General features: G+C 33.8%; 1 protein-coding gene across 1 annotated transcript; it reads right to left on the bottom strand.

The window, feature by feature from the left end:
* Positions 1 to 20,650: 20,650 nt before the first annotated feature.
* LOC149529066 (uncharacterized) lies at positions 20,651 to 23,455 on the bottom strand. Its single transcript, XM_089809378.1, has one exon. The coding sequence runs from the start codon at positions 23,453 to 23,455 to the stop codon at positions 20,807 to 20,809; it is 2,649 nt and encodes an 882-aa protein (XP_089665504.1). The 3' UTR covers positions 20,651 to 20,806.
* Positions 23,456 to 25,284: the final 1,829 nt, after the last annotated feature.

The following is a 25,284-nucleotide window of genomic DNA, read 5'->3' as shown; positions in this document are numbered from 1 at the left end:
TGGTTTTTTAGTATTCACATTTATCTTGTATTCATGAGATAACTTAAAGCTTTTTAGTATTTTTAGTAAAATACTCATTGGGAATATTTTCCCTCAATAGAGGACATAATGATTATCTTTTCATAAAAGGTTAGTTGCACCTTATATAACACAAAACAAATTTCAAGCAAATAATTCCTTTTTTCCTATTCAAAAGTATTAAAACCTTGGGAAAAATTGTTTACTAACAATAAGTATGGGAAGAATGAGGATTAACAAATGGAGAATTAGGGGTCAGATTAGGAATAATAGGATTTAGATTAGGAAGATTAGGAGATGGTGTATCATCTACCAAATCCTTCACATAATCCAAAATAATAATAAGTCTACCACATGAATCTTTAATGAAAGTTTTGAATGTAGGCAGAGTAGCATCAGTTAAATTCACAAAAGAATAAGCAAGAATAAAATGAAAGATCATGAACATATTAAAATGAATTATACTCTCATAAACCTCATAATCATGGTAAAGAGATGCTAAAAGAAGGGTAATAAGGAACATAACCACACACCAAAGCATCTTAATAATCTTCATGGTAAAAGAAATACAAGAAATTTTTTTGTATTTTATTGAATATATAGGATTTTTTTGTATTTTTACATTTCAAAATGCAAGAAAAAACCTAACTAATATGAAATGAAATTTAACACTCCAAAACACAATAGGGCACCTAATTCCACAAAAGATAAGGGGTAAGAGTGTCGAGTTCACCAAAATGAATATGAAGAAAATAGGAACTATTCTCAACTGAAATTCCCAAAAGGAATGATCCAAATTGATTAACCACAAGAATGTGATCAATGCACATGTGGATCAAGTAATGGAGAATATGAAGAAAAGAATAGATACTATGGTCTTTCTATTTGATAAGTTTGAGCTCAAATTCTGAATAGATAAAAGAAAAATAGTAACCTTGAAGTAGGATAAATCTAGAAAATGCTAATTTCTGATGTCTATGTATAGTTTCAGGGATTTTCGTAACTTTTTTCTAGACTAGAAATGTCGAGAGAGAGAAATCCCAGAAAAAAAATGTCCTTTTGAAGGGAGGTCGACCTTGACGCAAAAAGAGGAGTACAATCTTACCCCAATGCACAATTGTGCCCCAAAAATTCAACCTTGACCTGCACTACCCCAATTTTTTTTTGTTCGTGAATACTATGTTAACATCATAATGTTTTTGACACTTGAGTACCAACACACTTAATCATATTCCACATTCGATGCCGAGTACATCATGCATGCCGAGTGAAGATCAGTTACCGAGTGAAGAATAAGTGCCGAGCAATACAAGGTGTTGAGTGTTATCAAGTGCCGAGTAAGTTCAAGTGTCGAGTAGAATCAAGTGCCGAGTAGAATCAAGTGCCGAGTAAGTTCAAGTGCCGAGCTGGTATAGGTGCCGAGTAACATAGAGGTACCGAGCACCAGTAACTCAATAATGTCAAGTTGCTGAATTATTTAGGAAATCGAAGATTCGCCAGATCTAATCCGACAAGGTTGTTATCTAGAAATCTGTGAGTTAAAAGGAAGATAAGAATGATAAGTTGGTGGCACAGAACACCATGTAGAATGTTTTTAAGATACAACTGATGAAGTTTTAAGAAGAAAACAAGATATGAGGTAGATACATTGTATCCTACCTAATCAATTTTGAAACCCTAAAATTGAAGAGGGAGAATTGAGCAGTAAAGGCATGCAACCAATCCGCAAAAGATAAGTATTGAGCGGAAAATGAAGATTGAATATGGATTGTAGATCTATACCTAACCCTAAATATTCAGATGTCTTTATAAGGAAGATGAAACTTCATTGTAAAAAGAAAAAAGAGAGATAAGAGGTATGAGAAGATATACAAGGGTTTGCAAGGAAGTCTATTTTCAGAAGTGAGGATTATTAGATCACAAAAGGATCCAGATCAGAGAAAGCAGAACAAGTGCTTACAATCAGCAATCAAGGATTGTAATCAGTTAGGTTTATTGTACCTAATACTTTCTAGCAATTGTATTAGAATAAAAATCCTATGGTGATAGGTTAGCTTAACAGCTATTTTGATAAATCCTTTAACTAGGTGATAAAATCCTTTAACAGGGTAACACTTCATGTTAAGTGTTTGAAAGCCTCTAACTAGGTCACTATTGAGACAGTGTAAAGCCTTTAACAGGGCAAACCATCAAAAGTGGTTGAATAATATTGTTGTAGTAATTTTTGTGGGTATCATCCACACCCCAGTTTTACCTTCTTATTCCTGGAGGGTTTCTGGGTTACCAAATTCTAGTGTTAAGTGTTATTGATGCATGTGTCTAGTTTCATGATTATTTGATATACTTACATGCATGCAATTTACTTTCAGTTAAAAGTTTTATTGGCTAAAGTATGATACTTATGATTCACCCCCCCCCCCCCCCCCCCCTTCTCATAAGTACTCTTTCCATATTTGAATATTCCAACAATTGGTATCAGAGCTTAATCGAGGTTCTCTTAAGGAAAAGCTTAATAGCTTGGAGGAAAAGATCTAAAGATGGAAGCCTTCAAACTTGGAAAGATCATTGAAAATCAGGTGATAGATGTGCAACTTTCTTTGCATAGCTTGGAAGAATTCAGAAACAAGTTGAGAAACTCATTAGAAAAGAGGAAGGATCTAGCCATAGCTGAAAATGATATACACTACAAGGAGATTGATACCACCAACATATTTTCCAATGGAGACACAAAAGATTTTGATGCAACAATAGTAGAACTGATGGAGAAAAATAAAATTCAAGCAGAAGAGATAAGAACTCTCAAGATGGAACATGAATCATAGGCTATAATGATATGTGAAATTACTGAACAAAAGAAAAGAACAGTTGATGATAAGATCATGATGGAAAATGACAAAAGGAATCTTGCAAATAGACTCAAAGAAAAATGTACTGAACTAACAAGGATCTCAAACATGTAGATGGATACACTTGCCCAAATGATGAATCTTCATCATGAACTCAATGTAAAGCATATTGAGAACTCTACCTTGAAGATGCAAAATGAAAAAATGCAGAATGAATTGAACAGAGAAAAAGAGGTAGCAGAGAATCTCAACAAATCAAGTGAATCAATCAAGTATTTTGAATAGTTGCTAAAATCACCAAAATTTGCCCATGATACATCAGGACTAGGATACAATAGCACTGAAGTTGGAGAATCATCAAAGAGTGCTGAACAAAGAAGTGATAAAGGTAAGAATTCAAAACCCACTTGTCATTTCTATAATAAGAAGGGACATACAACTAATGTGTGTAGGAGTAGAAGATTCAATCAATCAAACATACCCAAAAGTTTCTGTCACAAGTGCAACATGCAAGGACATATGACACAAAATTGAAAATCCAATGTCACAAGGACTCAAAGATTTGATGGACATGTTATAACTGCAAAAAGTATGGACATAGGGCATTTGAATGCAGATCAAAACCTATGTGGACATTAAATCAACTAGCAAAAATAGAAGGAAATGAAAGTCATTATCATTGGGATTACAACACCAGGTACATTTGTCACTATTGTCAAGAATATGGACATATACCACAAAACTGTATAAGAACACATTTCACAGGAAACTACAAAAGATGGTTGAATCAAACCACATGTTTCAGTTGCTTAAAAGCTGGTCATGTCAGCAAGAATTGCCCAACAAGATCAAAGGCACCCAAGACTAAACATTGCAAAGGGAAACAAATAATTGATGTTGAAAAGATAAGAGGGAAAATGAACAAGACTTGGAAAAAGAAGGAAGAGTGCAACACATCAAGTGGAGGGATCACTTCACCCAATGGGTCAAGTGATAATACTTCATCAAACTAAGCACAAGAAATACACAGGACTGATATACAAAGCTATATCATACATCAGTCCCAAGAAAAGGAAGTTAAGCAAAGTATAAATCCACATGAAACAAGATGTTAAGATAAAACTAAATGTTGATGCCGAACTGCCTTTGGATGCCAAGCTCCCAACAATGATCGAGCTGAAAATTGGTGCCGAGTTGGATAACTCCAATAGAAGTCGAGTAAAATGGAAATAATGGAAGCTGAGTTAGGTCAAAATTTCTTTAGAAGCTGAGTTGGTAGTTGAGCATTTAATGCGATAAAATTGGGGTATATTATCGCAATTTCAATCAGTTTTTTGCATCGTGATCAAGAAGCAAAGGAGAAGAAAGAGAGCTAAGCGACTTCATAGCAAGAATCCAGTATTTCAAGCAGATTGCAAATTCATTCAAGATGTTTTTCATCGACCTAAAGGTATTTTCATTTGTGCTGAGCTACGTAGTTTTATACCCATTTGTTGTATAAACCCTAGTTCGCAATAATAGCGTCAAGTTCAAAGAAAACCCAAGAAAAAGAGTCATTTGAAGTCCAGGTAGTTTCAAATGAAGTGAAGCAACCTGATTTCTGCCCTATTCTTGAAGTTGCCTACAAAAATGACCCAGCCAAAGCTCTCTCCCACATTCCCCCAAAAGTTGTTATGGTACAAGATGTTTGCAGATGTTACAATTGCAAAATTGGTGCCATAGGAGATTTATAAATTCATAATGCATATGATAAATTGTGTGAAAACAAAGTACTGAAAAATGAGTTTTCAATAGTAGAAAGAAAAGGATTGACCAAAACCCTAGCATTTCCGATTATTTTTAAAACATAATGGGTACGGATAATTTGGAGCCGAATACATGACGGAGCCTTTTGGTTAGAGTCAGGGCTAGTAAAATTTACCAAGAAAACTATTCATAGGGTTACTGGTATTCCAACCCTAGATCGGCCAAAGACCCTACAAAGTGACAAAAGGGAAATAATAGAGAAAAAAATAGGTGCCAAATGGAACAATAGAGGAATGACTATCTACACAGTCACAGATCCCCTACTAGATTTTGTTGTGAGAATAATTTCACACAAATTCTATCAATCAAGTAGGTTGAACAGTGTACCTTGTATAGCAGTTGATGTTGCATACAAGATAATCAAAAGAGATCACACTTATGATCTAGCAGAGCTCATGTTTCAACAAGTTAATGAAAATCTGGGAGCCATAAGGAAAAGAAACGGAGCTCAATGCAAATTTGGATTAGTTTTGATGTGTATGTTCTTCTATCTGATGAAAGAATTCCCTTCTATAGGAAAAGTAAAATGGAATCCAGATAAAACAATTGTTGAACAAATTAATGGATACATTGAACAAATGGGTGAAAATTTTGATGCCCAAATGACAAGTTATTTTGAGGATTTCAAGAAATCCATGAAGCAAAGGTCAAGGATACCAGCTTCATTAGTAGAAAAGCATACAAATGACATATGTTTCTTAGTTGACATAGATTATACTTACATACAAGCAGTTATACCTAGAATAAGATGGCTTAGGCCACTAGGTTATGAACTTGATGTTGATTAAGCCTCTGCAGCAATAACAGCTCTACTTGTAGAAGAAGCTGATAAAAATGCACCACATTTTGGAACTTATGATGTGGTAAGATAAAAAATAAACATGGAATTAAAAACTGCTTCTACATTGAAGAAGAAAGATAAATTAGTCAAGAAGATCAAGAAGAAGTTTGGTAAAGAAATTGAGGCTGAGGCAAAAGAAGAAGAAGATGATAGTGAGGATGAAGATGAGCGGGAACAAGAGCCAATAGAACTAACCCAAGGTCTTGGAGAAGACAAGGAGGAAGGTGCAGAGGAAGAAGAAGCCAAGGAAGCACCAATTGAAGCTGAGCCAAAGAAGAGAAAGGCAACAGAACAGACTTCAGCCAAGCCCAGAACAAAGAAAGCTGCCACTTCATCACCTCAAAAGCCAACAATACGAGCATCAACAAGAGCCTCTACTCAAAAGGCTAAAGAGGAAGTTTCCAAGAAGAAACAAGTCAAGGAATCTCAAGAAGAGCTGAGGAAAAGAAAAAAGTATGTGGCTCAACCTGACACTGATGACGAAGAACAACCAGAAGAGGTAAGCAATTCATCAGTTGATACCTTATGTAAAAGGATTGCAAGTGGTGACTTGAATAATTTAAATAAAGTTGATTTTAGTAAATTTAATAAAGAAGAACAAAATAAGATAGAAGAAACAATATATGGAATGATGGCATAGTTCAAGTACACCCCACTTGAACTAGATGGTCAATTGCCAAAGGAGCTGTCAAAAATTATAGAAGACAGATGGCATTTTTGCTTTAAAATGGAAAAGGAGATGAGGGAATCAACCCTAGCTAGTGTATTGCTAGATTTGACTAGAGAAAAAATTAGCAAAGTAGTCAAAAGGCATAATAACAGGTTCACACCCAAATATAGGGCATTCTTTATACTTCAAAATAGAATGGAAGAAATTGTTCAAAGAACAATAAAATCGTGGAAGAATTTGTATAAAAAGATTGAAGATTTTCTTGAGGAAGAATACAAGGAAGAAGCAGCCATACCAATAGAAGAGAGGAAAAAGAGGAAAGAATAAGAAGAAAAGAGAAGAAAAGAAGAGAAGAGAGAAGAAGAAAAGATAGATGGAAAGGAGGAAAAGACAGAAAAATAGGATACAATGGTAACAGCTGAACAAGAGGAGCAACTAGATCAGAGTGTGCAAGACACACAATTGCCACCACCTAGCCCTCCACAAGCATCCATTCCACCTGCAGATACAATAACAATTACTGATGTTCCTGATACTTCTGGTCAGAATGTCAATCCATTAACTATAGAAGATCTGAAAAGAATTCTTGACCAGTCAACACAACAAGCAATATTATGTACAGAACCAGTATTGGTTAGTATAGATGAGTTACAGAAACTAGTAGAAAGTACAGTTAAAGATAAGGTGAATACACAAGAACCACATTCTATCACAACTACTAGTAGTCAATTTGAAATACCAACTAGTATAATTGATGTTGCAAGACAAAAGCAAAGTGCAGCTGTAGAACAAGGAAAAGAACAAACAGGACAAACCATTACATCTGATCCTACAACACAAATACAAGGTGGACTTCCATAGATAACAATAATTGATCATGGTAAATAGAAAGAGGAGGAAATAGTAAAAACCCCTAAAGAATAGGAGGCAATACAAACACTAATAAATTTGCCTACCTCGGGGACTCCTTCACACAAGCCATTACAAATTTCAGTGCCATCATCCAGCACTACTAGAATTGCAAGGGTACTTCATTATGGAGACCTTGAATTAGATGAAGAGATAGTCATACCAAGTTATGACTCAAAATCAATAACCATTGATCAAATCAATGAAGTGCAGGATGCACTAAATAGAAGGAAAAGACAGGAAATACTCAGGAAAGAGTATAAAAATAAGCAAACACTTTATGAGATCAAGGACATCTTTATGGATGCCTTCAGTTTGCAATCACCGGATGAGTCGAAGCATATCACAGAGCAACTAATAGATATTGTTCACCATGTGACAAATGAAGACCTAGAAACCAGTGCAAAGCTTATGGAATGGTCAGAAAAAAAATTTCAAGGGAAAGTGAACTAGAAAATATCAAGACAAATCGCAAGTAGAATTGGCAAAGCTCATCGATAAGGTGAAAAAGGTACTTGAGAATATATTCTCACTATATAAAAAGTTGTGTGATTTTTCATATTTCACACAAGAAACAAGCCAAAAAATACTGAGCTTGGAAAGAAACTTAAACATTTCAAGCGTGCAACTACCAAGTGAGCCAGCTCAAAGTGTGAAGCATTTTGCTCAATCGCTTCACACAAACAAAGAAATAGCTGTATTAACAGAAGATGAGGCCAATATCAAGGCCAAAGTAATACAACTCCAGTCCTCCATTACCCCACATTTGAGAAATACTCCATAAAGAGCAAGTATATGCTGAAAATGTACTCAAGAAAGATCCAAATCTTTCTACATTAGATGGACTTGTTCATCTTGCTGCTGAGACTGCCATCCAGCATAAGTCACTAGAAATTGCTTTGAATAATTGGGATGCAGATCTCAGAATGATTATGGAGGTAAATAGCACATTCTTGGCCAAATATGGTCTTAACCCTTAAACACTCTTTGACATAAGTGTCAAAAAGGGGGAGATATAGATTGTAAAGGGGGAGTTATACAGATTAATAAGGGGAGAACAGATACAAAGGAGGAGCATTGATATACAAATAATATACAGATAAGGCATAATCAACTCAGGGGGAGTTACAAAATTTTTGAGGTATATATTGTAAGATTGTAAGACATAAATTTTGATCAAAGTTTTCAATATGTACATACCAATCAGATTAGTAAATGTACTTATAAGGTCAGTTAAGTGTTTTTGTCACTCATGTCAAAGGGGGAAGATTGTTAACATCATAATGTTTTTGACACTTGAGTGCCAACACACTTAATCATATTCCACATGGGATGCCGAGTACATCATGCATGCCGAGTGAAGATCAGTTACCGAGTGAAGAATAAGTGTCGAGCAATACAAGGTGCCGAGTGTTATCAAGTGCCGAGTAAGTTCAAGTGCCGAGTAGAATCAAGTGTTGAGTAAGTTCAAGTGTCGAGTAAGTTCAAGTGCCAAGCTGGTATAGGTGCCAAGTAACACAGAGGTGCCGAGCACCAGTAACTCAATAATGCCAAGTTGCTGAATTATTTAGGAAATCAAAGATTCGCCAGATCTAAGCCGACAAGGTTGTTATCTAAAAATTTGTGAATTAAAAGGAAGATAAGAATGATGAGTTGGTGGCACAGAACACCATGTAGAACATTTTTAAGATACAACTGGCGAAGTTTCAAGAAGAAAACAAGATATGAGGTAGATACATTGTATCCTACCTAATCAATTTTGAAACCCTAAAATTGAAGAGGGAGAATTGAGCGATAAAGGCATGCAACCAATCAGCAAAAGATAAGTATTGAGCAAAAAATGAAGATTGAATATGGATCATAGATCCATACCTAACCCTAAATCTTCAAATGTCTTTATAAGGAAGACAAAACTTCATTGTAAAAATAAAAAGAGAGATAAGAGGTATGAGAAGATATAGAAGGGTTCGCAAGGAAGTCTATTTTCAGAAGTGAGGATTATCAAATCACAAAAGGATCCAGATCAAAGAAAGTAGACCAAGTGCCTACAATCAACAATCAAGGATTGTAATCAGTCAGGTTTATTGTACCTAATACTTTCTAGCGATTGTATTAGAATAAAAATCCTATGGTGATAGGTTAGCTTAACAGCTATTTCGATAAATCCTTTAACTAGGTGATAAAATCCTTTAACAGGGTAACAGTTCATGTTAAGTGTTTGAAAGCCTCTAACTAGGTCACTATTGACACAGTGTAAAGCCTTTAACAGGGCAAACCATCAGAAGTGGTTGAACAATATTGCTGCAGTAATTTTTGTGGGTATCATCCCCACCCTAGTTTTACCTTCTTATTCCTGGAGGGTTTCTGGGTTACCAAATTCCAGTGTTAAGTGTTATTGATGCATGTGTCTGGTTTCATGATTATTTGATATACTTACATGCATGCAATTTACTTTCAGTTAAAATTTTTATTGGCTAAAGTATGATACTTATGATTCACCCCCCCCTCTCATAAGTACTCTTTCCATATTTGAATATTCCAACATACTACAAGTTTGATGAAAAGGGTATCCAAGTCCACATTTTAATTCGTTGTTCCACACCTATATCTACAAGAAAAATGGTTTTGTTTTTTGGATGAGGGGTTTTCCTTGATCAAACCCTAGTTTGGAATCAACATTAATAATGGAATTGAAATAAAGAATGCTATAAAGTAGTAGAAATAAATCTAACAATGAAACTATGATATTCAATAGATATGCAATTGTATTTGAAATGTAAACAAGTATATTATTGATATGAAAGCTTGAACATAACATTAACAAATGTAAATCAAAACCTCCATGATTGTATGCTTAGAATTCACCTTGAAATAAGTATTAATAGATATTGAAGATTAAAAAAGGATCTTGAAGGAAGATCACACCACCATGATGGTTGGATCTAGGGTTTTGAATCATAAATCTTGAATGCTTGAACCAAATCCCTTCAAATGCTTGGATGCTTCAATCCTTGATCTTGAATGGAAAACTTGAAGACTTGCATGATAAAATGATTTCTCACTTGAAAATGGATTCTCAATGATATCTTCTTATAAAGAGTATGGAATCTCTCATAGTAAGTAGATAGATGTTCATGCGTGATAGATCCTGGATGTCAAAATAAGGGAAGAAGGATTCCTTATATAGAGATCTAAGGAAAAAAATTCTAGAGAGGGCTAACATTGGAGAATTAAATATCAATTAACCTTAACACCTATAAATGGACCTAGATTAAATGTAATTTAAGAGTCTACCATTCCAAAACTTGAAACAACTGACCTAGAAGTGGGAAAAAGAAACTTTCTAAAGCCCAATATCTTGAAACTCCCAAAAATTGAAAATTGGACCAAGGGTTACGCATAAGGTCAACCCTGCCCTAGGTCAAGATCGAGGTTGTCTATGACCTAGGTCAAGGTTGAGGTTGACTTTGATCCTTCAAGTCATCCTTGACATAGAAAGTCAGAATCCTCAAATTCATAGATAAATTTGTTAGAAAGAGGTTGGAAATGAAGGGAGAGAAGTAGAGCAAGGAAAAAATAGCCAAATCCATTCAAAGACCCATTCAAGGCACTTGACATGACCCCATATCACTTACTTGGAGGGATAAACACTCTTAACATGGAAGTGTTTCCATTTTAAGATGATACATGATATATTATGATAACCAATAATGTCATACATGGAGAAACATATAATATATTATGGTAACCAATAATGTCATGCGTTAACAAACATATAATATATTATGATAACCAATAATGTCATACATGAACAAACATATCATATATTAACCAATAATTTCATAATTCTAATAATTTCATGCATCAAATATTTTTCATACATCAAATATAAAATGTCATATATACATCAAATGTATATTGAATATGTCAACTAGCATAAAATCCAACATATATGTCCACTAATGCCTATACATGTGTGTCTATCTCTATATCTTCTCCTGCCATGAGGGGAAGGAAACAAATCCCTAGAGGTCTTTGGTCATTGTGTGGAGAGAGATAATGGGGATAATGGGGTCTTGCTCACATGCTCACTTGTCCTCTTGTTTAGGCTCTTCTCTAATTGAGCTGATACAAACAAAGTATATATAAATCAATAATTATTATACATTGAAATCAAATATATGTACACAAAAAAAAAAAAATTTCTTGCCGCCATCAAATAGTCACTTTGTACGTCCACCTCAAAGGCTCATGGATGATCAGGTGTAATAAGGCCCTACAAAAATTCAATCAATATAATCACTTATAAATAACATTTGAAATTTCAATACTAACTATTATATACAACAACTAAAACTAAGAAAATTCTTTCATACTTCAGTCAATGGCTCTAAAATAGCCATTGCTATAGCAACTCCATGATTGATGGACTGGCAAAGATGAGGAGGTTTCTCAGACATGTACAACTACATGTCATATAACACAATTTACATGTAACATGAAACATGAAACAAATATAATCAAATGAATTAAATTAACATGAAACAAATATACCTCTACTAAGCTCATATCATGCTTAGGCTTAGACTCCCTTGTGAATGTTGAGGGTCCAGTAGAGAACTGATGCACATGGATAATTTGTTTTTGTCAATCCTTCATATGATTACTTAATAAATATATGTATTAATTTAAATGATTAAATGGATACATACCTCTTAACTCATCGAGGGATGGAAAATGGGGCTGGGGAATCTGTACTAAGGCAATCAACACTCTTACCCTGAATTTTGATCAATGTCAATACATGCTAATTAATTAGTCATTCACTATACATATGAAATGTGATCAAATTAGTTTATTATAATTATAATTTACCTATGTGTCAATACCAAATGTGTCACTCAGGAACTCATCAATAACTAGCCCATCATCCATATTGTCTCCAACATGACTGCCAAATGTGCATAAGTATCCACATGATGTGCACATGTGACCGTGATGCATAGAAGGCTCCTCCTCAACTAATGGACTAGTGCAATGAATGAGGGTTTGTGTCAAAGCATTGATAGTCCCTAGAGTGATGATCTCTACATGTTCCTTCACAACTAAAGGAATAATCACATGCTCACCTTGTGGCTTGACAATAGGCACCCTAACTACATTAGGGTCATGACGTGCCCCTAACCTCTCAAATAATGATCCCCCACCTCTACCCTAAGATTTTAATATATCAAAATAGTTGAAGATCTCCCCAAGGAAAAATTCACAATACAGTTTCTTTATGAAATACATTGGAACCTCTTGATTATTGCAGGCAGGGGCAACAAAAACCATCCACCATCTATCCGAAAAGTTATTTCTAATATCATCATGTATGCACCAATGGATGGGGAATATTTTAGTTGTATGTTTAAATATGTCTTGTTCTCCAAGCTTTTTAAACAATGCACAAATGCTACCTTTTTCTATTTCCTTTTTTCTTACATCTTTAAAGGATAATTTGTTTGCATAATATCTTCTTTGTTCATCTCTCTTAACATGCCAAATATCTAACTAACCACTAACAGAAGTTACATGGGTCATAATGGACTCAAGGGAGGATGCCAATTGTGCTCTCATAGGATTGGTTTTTCCAAAATATTTGAACCTACCAATGATTGCTTCTAATTCATTTTTTCCTCTTTCTATTTCATTCATTATGTCATCTTGGGTTCCAAGAGGAGGTCTTTCAATCGATGGAGATTGCGAAATTTCTTGCTCTTCTTGTGGAGGGTTTTGATTTGGATCTTGTGGAAGGTTTTCATGTTGATTTTGTTGATCTAACTGGGGATTTGGCAATTCATTATGCACATTTCCTGATAAGAAACCAGTTGCATTCTAAATAAATAAACAAATTTAAAGCAAAACTGAAAAAACCTACAAAACAATGCAAAAACAAGAGTAGAAAACATACTACGTGATCCTGATCTTGATCTTCAGTGATGAGGAGGCATTTTGAGGAGGTGGGTGAGAAAATTCTTCAAGTTTTGCAACTCACATGAGCGTTGTTGAGGAGAAAGAATGCAACAACAATATCAAATGAAATGGGCCATGGGTTTGTAGCCCATATATTAAAAGTTGGGATTTTAAAGAGTGTGCACACACTTTTAGAATTTAAAAAAATCATTTTGTGTGTCATTTTTTTGGCACCACAACTTGGTGCACTTATCTTGACGAAAAGACCAGATCAATTCTCCAAAAATATATTAAATATTTGAAATGAATCAAAGAGATCAGACTTATACTTCAAAAATTACACCCATGTGCATCTAGAGAAGTCATCTATGAAGGTAAGCACATATCGAGCACCTAAAAAAGATGGAGTGGGAAATGACATAAGATGATTGTGTATCAACTCCAATGGTGCCTTAGAACATGTGGATCTACCTGTCAAAAATGGATCTTTGTGATGTTTTCCAAGTGCAAAACCTTAACACACACCATCAGTACAAGAGATCTAAGGTATCCCAATCACTAGCTCCTATGTACTCATCTGTTGTAGATATCTATAGTTGAAATGGCCAAAATGCTCATGCCAAAGCTTACTCACTTTTTCTTCATGAGAAATAATAGAAACACCTATAGAATTAGAGCTCTCAAAGCCATCAAACTTATATAAGTGAGACTAAATATCAACACTCCTAGTAGCAATAACCAAGTCAGCATCATGGAGGTCTTGAATAACTACATCATTTGGTGAGAACTCAACTATCTTTCTAGAGCTAGAATGACAAATCTGAAAGACATACAAGAGGTACATAGAAATGGATGGAACCAATAGAGCATCCTATGGTGAACCACCCTCTAAAGAGATAGCTTAGACTACTCTCTATTCAATCAAACACAAAATACCCCAAAAGTGGGCATGGTAAATCTGGGACCCAAGGCATCCATAAGGGAATGGAAAGTAGAAGAGAAAATGTGAATGTTTTCATAAAACTTTGATAGAATCATATAGATGCATTCCTTATCTGTCCTTCTCTTTCCTGCATCTCTGTAAAAAAATTCTCTATTGTTTGAGCCTCATAAGAAAGTCCTCAATAGAGGGGAAGGCATCTAGTACAAGAGAAGTAAGCTCTACCTCAATCTGAAGTGCTCTGAACTTGTTGATAGTGCCAAACATGTCATTGAACTTGTCCCACATTTCTTGAGGAGTGGAACACTCATCAAGATGAAACTATAAGTTGTCTAAAACACTCAACGAAATTAGATCCATGACTTCATCCATCTTATTCCTATGTTGCAAAGTTTGATATTGACTATGAAATACTAGCTACACTGTATCTAAACAATACTACAAACCCTTTGAATGAAGAAGTCATTGCATATGAGATTTTAGTGTGTGATGGTTGTGTGGGCTTGGAAGTACTAGACAAGGAGAGGTCTCGACCATTGTTTTAAGAAAGTATTTTGAAGTTTTTTGATATGTTGATATTATAATAGAAAATAATGAAACCCTCCCCCCCAACAATGCAAAAAATTGGACCCCAACTTTAGAAGGAATGTGTATACAAGAATAGAGAAAAAAGACTTTACTTGCGTATCACATATACCTAGTATAAAATACTGGTAAAATGATAGATAATCTAGAGATTGCTTGAGAAGAGCTTTTTGGCACTTCTTTTAGATAAAAAAATGGAGCTATAATGAGAAAGTTACACCCCCCGAAAGATAGAAGACATCATTTGACTTAGAGGCAAAAAATAGGTACCAAATTGGAAAAAAAATCCAAAAAACACCTGCACCATCATCTTAGTCTCTAAATCAGCTTTTCAACACGTCTTTCAGATCAAGAAAATCACCAAGTGGGACTCGAGTGACGTAGTCGATGCTGATGGCTCGCGAGTGACATGTTAGTGGCATGCAGGATGAGTAGAGGTGGGGTGGCATGCACAAGTGGTGGTGGCAGCATGGAAGTGGAGCAGTAGTGGCGCGACGATGGCATGAGGGTAGAGACCACCGTAGCTAAGTCTGACCACAAGTGGTTTTGGTAACCACTGTGGTAAATTTTAAACCACCAATAGTAAAAAATACCACTTTTTATAGTTTTTTGCAATTTTATTGTCTCAATTTTTCTACAAAGGTTGTATGACCCTATTATTCAAGAATTATTTGCCTCCCCAGTCAACATTGTCCAAAATTAACAATTTTTTTATGAAAATGGGAGTTTTGATGCCTTCCAAATCCAACCATGAGGTCTGTCTGGCCTCAAAGTGCTCTAAAAATTAGAGACCCCTCTATTTTTATAGGAAATACTTGAAAAATGCCATATATGCTCTATCAAACCTTCATTCTTCCTTTTCTCCAAATATTGAACAAGCTATAGCAAATCTGACTCTGATACCATGAAAGATTTGAGCAATACAAATCCACAAAATCCGAAGAACAACTGGATGCAAGAACCTATCATAGAGAAGAAAAAACAAAGAAGAGGAAAATGTTTTGCTTTGAAAATATGCAAATTATATTATCAGACTGAAAGAATGAGAGATATTTATAAAATATCAATCCTTATAAAAGGAGATCGAAAAACCTAAGGGAAATCCTAAGAGGTAAATGATATTTAATAATTACTAATTAATTATTAAATAGAAATGCAAAGTGCATAAAGTGAAATCTTAAGAAGAGAGTAAAGGTAATTTAATAAATTAAATTAAATTAACACTTTACTCTAATTCTCATATCAAGCATACCATTGATTTTCTTGATACAATATCAAAGAATTTGGCTTACATGAATCTAGAAAGACATAAACTTGGTGTCAAATAGAAGGAAATCTCTATTAGAGATCATTCATGCATCGTTTCTATTATTGATGGAGATGGAAGGGTTAAATAACATAATGACTGGAAACAAGAATTCAAAGTGTTCCCACATGTGGTGATAACAAAGTATAAAGGTGACAAGACCTTCTAGATAGACACATTTCATAGATTGCTTAAAAAGATGATTTCCTTGGAAAATAAATTTGTCAAATTCATTAGCGAAGTTAAAATAGCCCAAGGTAAGAGATGGAATGATTTACAAACCTTTGGTCCTATAGTTTCTACTTTCAGAAGGCCAACTCATGCACATATATCTAAGTGGATTGAAGTCTACATGAAGTTACCAAAGGAGGCTAAGGATGTTGTTTTAGGAGAAGAAGATGATGAGGCCTAATGATTTTATGCTTTATGTTTTTTTTTTACATCGTTAGTTAATTAGTTATAATTATGTAAAGGTCTAAAGGTTGTTTGCACCTTTTCGAAGAGGTACCAAGACCTATATTTATAGCATTTTTAAAAAAGGAAAGAAGGGAAATGATATCAATACTCTAAAATTTGGAGGATGTATTAAACACTTTTATCTCTGTGTGTTTACTTGATGGCTCTTGAATCTGAACTCCTCTATGATATTACCTAATAAAGAAATAGAAACAGTGACAATTCCTTTAAATCTTTTGTGCTCATGGTGTATTAAATGTCTCACATTCTTCATTATTTATCTTGGATTAATATTGTTGTATTGATGAAAGAAGATATTGCATGAATTGTCTACATTGTCTCCTTAAGTTAAGGTTAATTCATCTAGGTTTAGGATTAAAATTATCTCTTCTTTTTTCTGGTAGTTGATTGGGTGCACACTATCTCTAAGGGTTAAAATTATAAGATTAAATATTTGAATTGACTCTATGTGCCCAAAGGATCAAGGACTGGTCATTGCACATTTCTTTTAAGTGTACATATATGGATCTAGGTTAGTGAGATTCAATCCATTTGTATTACAAAGATCATCTTATAACACTTTTACCCATTTCAAAACCCATTTTGATTTCTCCTTGAGAACTATTGTCAAACTCAAAAGCATCACTAAATATGTAATTACAATCATTATTCACCATCAAGGTACAACCACCTAGGTCTTGTAGAGCCTAAAGTGTGGAGGTTGAAGAAAGTAAAGTTTTAGCCTTCTTTGTTGACCACAACTGTGTTGAGTTTCCTAGCATCAGTGTAAGAAAGCCTATAGGAAGTCAACGAACAATTTTGTGCAACAACAGATAGACAAAGTGCATAGATTAAAGACTTTTTTGCCACCATGAAAGAGGTTCATAACAAGGTAAAAGCCACCTTGGAAAAAAATGTTGGTAAATTCAAGTCCAAAGAGATCAAAAGATTCAAGATGCATAGTTCAAGGTAGGAGACCTAGTTATGGCTTATCTCAAGAAAGAGTGGTTACCTATGTGGCAGTCTACCAAGTTGCTCATGAAAAAGATATGACATTGTAGGGTTGTTCATAACTTTGTCCCTAATGCCTATGAAATTGAATTGCCTCCCAATTTGGGCATCTCCCCTCTTTCCAATGCGTCAAACTTGTTTCTATGCAAGACCCATACTGTTAAGGAAGTAGATAGACATGTGGTAGAGGTTGGAATAAGTGAAGATTAGGTGAATGATCTTCCACCAAGTTAGTGCTTGTAGCTAGAATATATCTTGGACTCTAAGTTACTCATGAGGAATAGATAGGAAGAATATAGAGAATGCTTGATCAAAAGAAAAAGTTTTCTAGAATTGGATGCTACTTGGATGTCAGAGCATGATATCATCAAACATGGCACCACTCTTCAACACCTTGCAACTCAAGGGACTTGAGTTCTTCTAGCTAGGGGAGCATGGTGTAGTAGCACCTAGAGATGATCTAGGAATATCCTAGGATGTTTTCTAGGTTTTTTCTATAATTTTCAATAAAGACTTTAATCCCTTGTAATGTACGAACTAGATGTAAGCCAACTAAGTCCTTAAGGCCTAATGGAAGGCCTAAGGCTTAGTGGTCAAACATTCCCAAAGTTGAGGGAATATGGTTCTTTTTTTAGTTTATAGGCATTTTTGGGTCTATAGGCTAGTAGGAATTTGGGTTACTTAATGTTACAAATGCAAAATAGTGCAAAATTGCAAGAAAAAATTACAAAGTTGCACTCAAAAGTTTCTTAGCTTGAGTATTAACAACTTTTGAATTTGAGTTCCAATATGTGTAAGGTGGTTAGATTGGTTGTAGTCATTCATGAGGACTTGAAATGTCTCCATGAATGTTGAGAAAGTTGTTGTTGAAGTTGGGGAATGCAAAAAAATACGTTCTTACAATTTTGTGAGTAATTTTCATTGTTTTCCTCTTTGTTTTGATGTTGTACAAACAAGTATGGATTAGGAATACCTTGAAATAATAATAGTAGTATAAGCTTGTTTTTTTCCTTGCATTTTTAGTTTATTTGAAGATGTGAAGTAATATTGGTTGAGAGATCCATTAGGCTTAAGTCATACTAGTCTTGTAACCCTCGCTACCTAGGGTTTTGGAGGAAAAATGCCTATAGTTTGACATTCCACTATGGGAAATTCAAATGCCTCTGTGGAATTTTTTAGTGGAAAGTGTACTAATAGATTTTGGTGGTTTTGGAGTTGCAAGTGTAGGATTCCTGTTTTTGAGATGATGCCTTAGGCTTGGCATCTATATGTGACAAGCCTGGTTAGGGAAGAAAAAAAATGGTTTGGAGCCTTGGTGATTGGTGGGAATGTTTGATTGGTATATTGAGAGTCTAATGGGATGTACAAACCATGTAAGCCATGTGATTAGCCTAAGAAATTTGACTGGTGAAACTTTTATAGAAAATGCCCTGTAGTAGGACTAATTGGTAGAATTAGCCCTAGTTTGGTTGAGGGGTATAGATGCAAAAACAAGATCCAAATGGCCTTGAATTTCTTGAATAATCCAAAAAGGTATCTGAATACATGAATTTTTTAGGGTTTATTTAGGATTTTGTGGAGAAAAGCATAAAATAGTCACTAAACATGCCTAATTCTAGAAGGTTTCCTATTAGGCCACATTGTGGATAATTGCTTGTGGGTTTTCAAGAGTGTGATCAAAGGGCCTTACTGCATAAGTTGTGAAGAAATTAAGTTTGTATGGAAGAAGTAGATAAATAGAGAATTGAAATTTCTTAGAGAAAAATTTCAAAATGTGGAAGCTTAAATTCGAAGCCTTGTCTGTGCGAAAAGACCTTGCAATAATGCTAAAAGGAAAGACAATGAAGGTGATTGTGACATTTAATTATAAGTTGCATAAATTGGACAAGAAAGTGGTGGAAACCTTAATTCTTTCCCTTTCCCTCTCAAGTAATGCATTTTTCAATGTTGAATTAGAATGATAATGAATAGTCGTTGGGATCCTTTATTTGATATGTATGAAGATAATATTGATACACCAACTCTTTCTATTAGAGGATCTACCAAAGATATTTGGGTACTTAATTCAAGACCATTAGTCTCACACAACTTCATGCAAGAAGCATTGCAAAAACCTTCAAAGTGGTATTTATGGTAAAGTTTATCGCAGGATATGCACAAAATGGGTTAGTTAAAAGGGTTATAGAAACCATTAATCAAACACTACTGTTGGATATAACGCCAGATTTCAGAACCTTTACCAGCCTGTTTAGACAGAGGAGCTTTAAAGCGGAGTACAGATATAGATCAATTCATAGTCAAAAGTAGATTTTCTTCATTGTTGTAGTGACCAATGCCTTGATAGGCATGTTTGCAAAATATGGAAATATCCACATGGTACGTGAACTATTTGACAAAATGTTTAAGAAAGATATCATCTCATGGAAAACCAGGGTTACAGGATACACACAAAATGGATTTTGCAATGAATGATGCTCTCAAAACTCTTTGAACAACTGAAGCAATTTGGAACATACTCAATATCAATTCATAACCAAAAGCAAAGTTTAGGCAAAATTTATTCAATGTTGTAGTGCAGTCTGTCTTTGTATCATTTCATTAACCAACTCCTTATAGAATATTGAAGAAAGATACATTAATTATGTAGAAAAGCTTCATGTATTGATAATGCTATCGTACTCAAATAAAAAAGAACATTTTCTTTTCTCGTCAGTGCAGTTAAATTAGTAGATTAGATCATCTGTAATTTGTCTGTGTATAATATTTGTCATCTGTAATTTGCAGTAAATTAGATCATTCTGTTGTGCCCTTTTTCAGCATATCACACATAGCATTAAAAATGACTTTTTTTTATGGAAGTATAAAATTCAAACTGTGTGTTTAATATTTATCTATTATGATATTTCAATGTTTAAATAATTACTTATCAAATATATTAGCTATATATTAGAAATTTGAACTACTGTAAAAAGTTGTCTAAAAATTTCTAAATACTTTTGGTAAAAATGAAAGATGATACAATAAAAAATCAATGGTATACAATTTGAGAAACATCACAACTTATTGAACAAATAAAAATATTTTACTCTTTCATAATCTAAAAGAATTAATGTTTTACTTATTATATACATCTCAATGTTTGTTTTACACTAGATTATTGTGATAAGTATTTCACAAATATTTTCTCTTCCAAATTTCTAAATAAAACAATTACTTAAAAAAATCAAATCTTTCTTTCATTCTCTTCATTACAATATATAAGCTACTTAGTTCATATAGCTCCTTACAAAAATCATATGCAATGAACTAAAGAATTATAAATAATTTTTTTAATATATTATTCAACTATAAGGGAAGCCACAAATAGAATAATGTCTTCAATAAGGCAAAAGTACCAAGAAACCATTTGGCACACAAATAGATTTTTGCATGCAAACTTATAGATCAGCTACATTTCAATGAATCATAGTGTTAAATTTTCCATCCATGGAAACAAAAACTTTAGGATTGTATCAACTGTATTGAAGTAGTTCCTTCTCCAACTCATTTTTATCAGGATCAATGACACTATTCCTCCAAAAGCTACTCCATATGACAATCCCAATGCTACTGCATACCATGGAAATTTAGGGCTTTTTTTTCCTTCGCTCATTGAAATTGGAGGAGGTGCAAGCATTGTTGGCCAGGAGCAATTTTTTGGCAAAGGACAACCCCATAAGTTAGGATTCCCTGAAAAAGAGGATTCTCCAAATGTGAGTATATGTTGTCCTTGAGGTATATGTCCTGAAAGGTTGTTGTTTGATAAATTCAAGACACCCAAAGAGCTTAGAGCTTCAAGCCCTATGGGAACTTGTCCTGAAAAACAATTTCTTGAAAGGTCTAGTGACTCCAATTGTCTAATTTCTCCCAAACTAATTGGAATGTTGCTATTAAAATTGTTCATTGAAAGGTTTAGAAACCTCAATCCCTTCAAGTTCCCAAAGTCAGAAGGAACTTGTCCCTCCAATTCATTATCTGAGAGATCTATGGATGTGAGAGTGGAAAGGATATATGAATAGTTCTCAAGTCTGCCCTTTGAAGTCATTTCCAATCCATCTTGATATACATTACCACTAAAGAAAGTGGATAACACAAAACCATCTTGACTTTCAATGGCCATTGCTTGCAATGATACAATAGCATGTGGAATTGGTCCTGAGATTCGATTGGAAGAAAGAAGCAAGATTTGAAGATTCATTAACTGACCTATTTGTAAAGGAATATTGCCAGTAAAATTGTTCTTGTTCATCGCCAATACTCTTAGATTTGAAAGATTTGTAAGTGATGCTGGTATTTCACCTCCAAGAAAGTTGTTCCCAATATCAAGAACTTGGAGATTTGAGCAATTTGCTATTGAGGGTGGAAATGATCCAATCAGATAGTTACTGTGAGCAACTAATGAGTGTAGTTGACTTAGCTTACTAAACTCATGCGGCAAGCTTCCTTCTAAACTATTATTACCCAAGTTTAGCACAGTCAAAGAAGAGCAATTGGACAAGCTTTTAGGGATCACTCCTGTTAATTTGTTGTTTGCGAGATTTAGCCACTGGAGGTAAGATAAGTTGCCTAAGCTTGGAGGAATATTGCCGGTGAACGAATTGTCATTGAGCAGCAACACTTGCACAGAAGAAGACCATATGGATGGGACGTGCCCAGTCAATCTATTTCTAGACACATTTAGTTGTCCTAGATTTGGCAAAATTGGAGTATTTGGGAATAATCTACCTTGTAGACGATTCGTTGAAAGACTTAGATAATACAACTGAGGGCTGGTTTCCCATAGCCATGAGGGAATTGCTCCCACAAGGCTGGCGTTACTTAATTCTAACTGTTGAAGTTTTAATTGTGTTGAAATCCAAAGTGGGAATTCAGTGCCAATCATACATGACACAATATATAACTCACATAACTGAAATGATGGAATCCACGTAGTACTGATATTTAGGACGCAATCAGATAAATAAAAAATATCTAGGCTTCGGAATTTGTGAAAGAAAGTTTCTGAAATTATCTGGTGATGATTTAGTGAGAGGGATAGGGTGAGTAAAGAAGGTGGAAGTGAGGAAGAAGAGATGGTTTCATTGAAATGATTGTCTTTAGCTTCCAAGAGAGTGAGGGAGGAAAGCCGAGAAAATGAAGAAGGGATGGTCCCACTTAACTGGTTCTTTAGAATCCTTAAATGCTGGAGCAGAGAGAGATTGCCCAAGGAATTTGGGATGTTACCGCTCAGTTGGTTGTCATTTAGGTCGAGATAAGTTAACAAGGATAGATTGCCCAAGGAATTTGGAATGTTACCGCTCAGTTGGTTGTTATTTAGGTAGAGATAAGTTAACAAGGATAGATTGCCCAAGGAATTTGGGATGTTACCGCTCAGTTGGTTGCCATTTAGGCAGAGATAAGTTAACAAGGATAGATTGCCCAAGGAATTTGGGATGTTACCGCTCAGTTGGTTGTCATTTAGGTAGAGATAAGTTAACAAGGATAGATTGCCCAAGGAATTTGGGATGTTACCGCTCAGTTGGTTGTCATTTAGGTTGAGATAAGTTAACAAGGATAGATTGCCGAGGCATGATGGTATGCTTCCGTTCAACTTGTTCGGGGAAAGATCAAGGCATGTAAGGCGGGTGAGCAAACAAATGGAAGTGGGAATCGTCCCACTAAGGCCATTTCCAGATAAAATTAGAGATTGCATATGAGAGAAATTTCCAAAACAGGGAGGAATATTAACGGTAGTACCTGATATTCCTAATATATTCAGGGATGTGAGAAAAGTAAGTTGGCAGATGCTCTCAGATATCACACCTCGGTAAGAAATCTCTGGAATCATTGTCACAGAGACAACGTGGTTGGTGAGATTGTCGCAGGAGATGCCATTCCAGTTGGTGCAGCAGTCAGTTCCATTCACCCACGAAGTCAGATAGCCAGAAGAGTCATTCAACCCGTCTTTGAAGCGGAGGAGAGCTTGGGATTCATGGGATGGACATCTGTTAGTGGAGGATAGTGGCAGGGAAAGAGAAGGAGGGAAGACGAAGAGAAGAAAGACAACTGATACAAACAAAGGGCAGACGGCCATTCTACTTGGGATGTAAATGCAGTTTGTGTGTGTGTGTTGTTGAGGTGTGAAATGCTGGTCTTAAAAAGGCAATGCCAGTCAACAGGTCAATGTTTATTTATTTATTTGTAAGCCGGCGAAATGAGTTATCAATATTTACAATTGCTTTCCAAGAATGTGTTTCCCTGCAGTCAAATTAACCTGGTTTTGAACGACTCTAGTCTCCTTGCCAATATTAGTGCTATTTCATAATATAAATTAGTTCATCAAATCTCTATGTGCCAATTTAATTATTGTATTTTTCTCTTTAATTTATAATTTATCATTGATAATTTAAAAATAATAATTGTAATAATAATAATAATTTATCAATGAATTATTTATGATTAATAATTTAAAAATATTATTGTATTATTTTATTTATATAATAATCTATTTTGAAGCATTTTTTATTTCATTAGTTTAATTATTGGTGGAATTTATTCACAACAACAATTTAGTTGTTATATTAGTAACTCAAAACTATGGATCTAATTATAATTTTCAGCCAACATGAAAGTTTTACACAGCAAAAATTGAATGTAAATATTTTGAAATTATACGACTTTACAAAGTTTCAACAATGATTTACAAAGTTTGTCTCGAGTGTTTGTAAATTGGAAACAAGTATTATGAGACTAATATAACATATTATGAATAATTTATAAATAGTGATTGTCTTTTAGATAATAATATTGTAAATTTTGAACGGTTCTTCATGGATTACTACAAATAATAATGGAATTTGACATGATATGTAAGACCTTGACCAACTTTGTTTTTGTCCTATGTTTCTAGATTATTGATTCAAAATTAATAAATTAAGCATGAAAGTTCTATGCACAATAAAATGTAATAAATTCCATTTGTTAAGTGTAGTCTTTAATATTGTAAATATAAAAAATAAATTTTATTAGACTAACATAACTTAATCAATAATTTTAAATAATGATTATCTTATTATTTAATTTGGATAATAATGTGTCTTGAACAATTTTACTTAGATTATTATTATGTTTATTAGTAAGATTTGAAATAAGATGTAAGATCTATAACCACCCTAGTGATTGTCCTTTTAAATTGTTGCTTAGTCAATATTAAAAAATTAATTATAAATATAATAAATATGAAAACTTCACACAATAAAAATAATTAAATATATATTTCAACATATATTTAATATGTATACAAAATAATGTCTCCAAATATTAATAAACAAGTATAGTCAATTGAATAATGCTTAAATAAGTATAGTCAATTAAAAAATGTTCAAATACTAGACTTTGGTCAAGAATAAAATAAAATATATTTGACTATAGTTTCAAAATGTTAATGTACATAAATAATTTTATTCAAGGAAAAATGTTTTGGATGGAAATCCTTTTGGATGAATATGTTTCATGTTTTTCTATAGTCTTAATAAGTAACATTAAAAAGATATGGCGCCATTCCTTTATTTAAATTAAACTAATCAAATCTTTCATTTCAATCAATTTTTAGAAATAATTTTTATTTTTATTATATATATATATATATATATATATATATAATAAAATGATTTCTAAATAATATTTTAATATTTTTCAATAGGTAATCAGAATTTATTATTCATTTATTGTTATTGTTAAGATCAATTATTATTACATATTAACCTTGAGTAGATTCGATGAGAGACTCGTAATTTACAATTTCCTTGTAGGCTCTTGCCTAAATAATATTTTAATATACTAATTATAAATTAAAATTAATAATAAATTTGTAAAATCATTTTCTAAAATATATTTTATTTCAATAATTTCTTATTTTTAATT

Source organism: Cupressus sempervirens, chromosome 11 (genome assembly GCF_028749045.1).
Source record: "Cupressus sempervirens isolate cs-2001-9-10 chromosome 11, ASM2874904v1, whole genome shotgun sequence".
Lineage (NCBI taxonomy): Eukaryota > Viridiplantae > Streptophyta > Pinopsida > Cupressales > Cupressaceae > Cupressus > Cupressus sempervirens.
The sequence above is the reverse complement of the archived record's forward strand: the minus strand, read 5'-3'. Positions and strand labels throughout refer to the sequence as shown.